Source organism: Solanum tuberosum, unplaced genomic scaffold (genome assembly GCF_000226075.1).
Source record: "Solanum tuberosum cultivar DM 1-3 516 R44 unplaced genomic scaffold, SolTub_3.0 scf00701, whole genome shotgun sequence".
NCBI lineage: Eukaryota > Viridiplantae > Streptophyta > Magnoliopsida > Solanales > Solanaceae > Solanum > Solanum tuberosum.
In genome coordinates, this window is record NW_006239619.1 from 174,382 (window position 1) to 176,956 (window position 2,575).

Here is a 2,575-nt window from a genome sequence, read left to right on the forward strand (position 1 = left end):
TTACATTGATATTAATAATATTTGAGAGAGTTCTTTGAACCTTTGTGACTTGTTCTTTGAGAATTTATCTTTAAACCTTTACTAGTTTCATAGTTTAAGGTATAAAGTAATTTCTTCTTGTGATATCTTTGGTTTCTTTTTGGTATTCTTTAGAAGGTGATTAGTTTCTACATACTAATTATTGTCTTTAGTTACTCATAAAGCGGTCAAGATCCGAATCTATCGTTTTGATTCGTTTTCTCAGGTAAAGGCGTTGGATTTCTTCCATAAATCTATACGTTGTTACTTGGATCTTTTCAAGACCTTAGAACATCTAATCCTTGGAAATTCGTGGATCTTTCCTTCGAATCTCCCATATCTTTAGTTAGTTTTGTTGTTTCTTTTCTTGTGCTTCTGCATTCTAATATTCAATTCTCTATTTGTGATCTCCTTTAACCTTGCTGTTATCACCAAGGTACCCCTAGGCGTAACATGGCGTATAGGATCCCGAGAGGCCCCATACAAGCCACTTAGCATTCATAACATAAGATTGATCTAAAGAGTGGTTACCATCATATTCGTATGAATCTTGGAGATGAATGGAAAACTGCTTTTAAGACCAAATATGGACTTTATGAGTGGTTAGTTATGCCCTTTGGCTTGACTAATGCACCAAGCACTTTTATGAGACTAATGAATCATGTTTTTAAAGATTTCCATGGAAAATTTATTGTGGTGTATTTTGATGACATCTTGATCTTTTCTCAAAATCTGGATGAACACCTAGAGCACTTAAAACAAGTTTTTGAAGTTCTTAGAAATCAGCGCTTATTTGCTAGTCTCAAAAAGTGTACTTTCTATGTGGATCGTGTGGTTTTCTTAAGTTTTGTGGTCAGTTCTAAGGGAGTTGAAGTAGATGATGAGAAAATCAAGGCAATAAAAGAATGGCCTAAACCTAATAGTGTAACTGAAGTTAGGAGTTTTCATAGACTTGCTAGTTTTTATAGGAGGTTTGTGCGAGACTTTAGCACCATTGCTGCTCCTTTAACTGAAGTTATTAAAAAGGATAAGGTTTTTACATGGGGAAAGGAACAAGATGATGCATTTAACTTGCTGAAGGATAAATTGTGTTCTGCTCCTCTATTGCAATTGCTTGATTTTTCTAAGTCTTTTGAAGTTGAGTGTGATGCCTCTGGTAAAGGCATAGGTGCAGTTTTGATGCCAGACTCCAAGCCAATTGCCTACTTTAGTGAAAAGCCAAGTGGAGCAACATTGAACTACTTAACTTATGATAAGGAGCTATATGCCTTGGTAAGGGCGTTAGCTACATGGCAGCACTACTTGTGGCCTCGAGAATTCGTGGTCAAGACTGATCATGAGTCATTAAAATACTTGAAGAGCCAAGGTAAACTTAGTCGTAGGCATGCTAAATGGGTAGAGTTTATTGAAACTTTTCCTTATGTAATTGCTTACAAACAAGGAAAGGAGAATGTGGTTGCTGATGCACTCTCAAGAAGGTATGTTTTGATCTCTACTCTTACTTCAAAGTTATTGGGTTTTGACCAAATCAAGTTCCTCTATGCTAATGATTCTGATTTTGGTGAGATTTTTGCTGAATGTAAGTTAGGTCCTTTTGAGAAATTTAATCTTCAAGATGAATTTCTATTCAAGGAAAATAAATTATGTGTTCCTAACTGCTCGTTGCGTGAACTATTTGTTAGGGAAGCACATTATGGAGGGCTAATGGGACATTTTGGCGTACCCAAAACACTGGAAATACTTTCTGAACATTTTTATTGGCCTAGCATGAGAAAGGATGTTGAAAAAGTGTGTTCTTATTGTCTTGAATGTAAACAGGCTAAGTCTAGAACATTGCCGCATGGTCTTTATACTCCTTTACCTGTTTCTAATTCCCCTTGGATTGATATTTCTATGGATTTCATATTGGGGCTGCCAAGGATTTATACTCCTTTACCTGTTTTTAATACCCCTTGGATTGATATTTCTATGGATTTCATATTGGGGCTGCCAAGGACTAAGTATGGTAAGGATAGTATATTTGTGGTAGTAGATAGATTTTCTAAAATGGCTCGTTTTATCCCATGTAAAAAGACTAATGATGCATCTCATGTGGCTGACTTGTTTGTAAAGGAAGTGGTTAAATTGCATGGAATACCTAGAACTATTGTTAGTGATAGGGATGCCAAGTTCTTAAGTCACTTTTGGAGAATTCTTTGGGGAAAGTTGGGAACTAAATTGCTATTTTCTACATCTTGTCACCCACAAACGGACGGGCAAACGGAAGTGGTTAATAGAACTTTAGGGAACATGTTGAGGGCTATTTTGAAAGGAAAGTTGACTTCTTGGGAAGATTACTTACCTATTGTAGAATTTGCTTATAATAGGACCTTCCATTCTTCTACTGGTAAGACTCCTTTTGAAGTTGTATATGGATTCAACCCCCTTACCCCCCTTGATTTATTGCCTTTGCCTACTAATGATTTTGCTAATCTTGATGGTAAGAAGAAGGCCAAGGAGGCCCATAACAAGATTTCAAACCAAGGAGTTCAATGATAAGCTCAATGGGCTTCAATCG

General features: G+C 36.4%; 1 protein-coding gene across 1 annotated transcript in view; it reads left to right on the forward strand.

Moving 5' to 3' along the window:
• Nucleotides 1-2,553, forward strand: part of LOC102594328 (uncharacterized) — an 8,358-nt gene extending 5,805 nt beyond the window's left edge. Inside the window, exon 4 of the mRNA XM_006366891.1 lies at nucleotides 864-2,553. Coding sequence (XP_006366953.1) covers nucleotides 864-2,553 — 1,690 coding nt within the window. The remainder of the gene's footprint in view (nucleotides 1-863) is intronic.
• The last annotated feature ends 22 nt before the right edge of the window (nucleotides 2,554-2,575 follow it).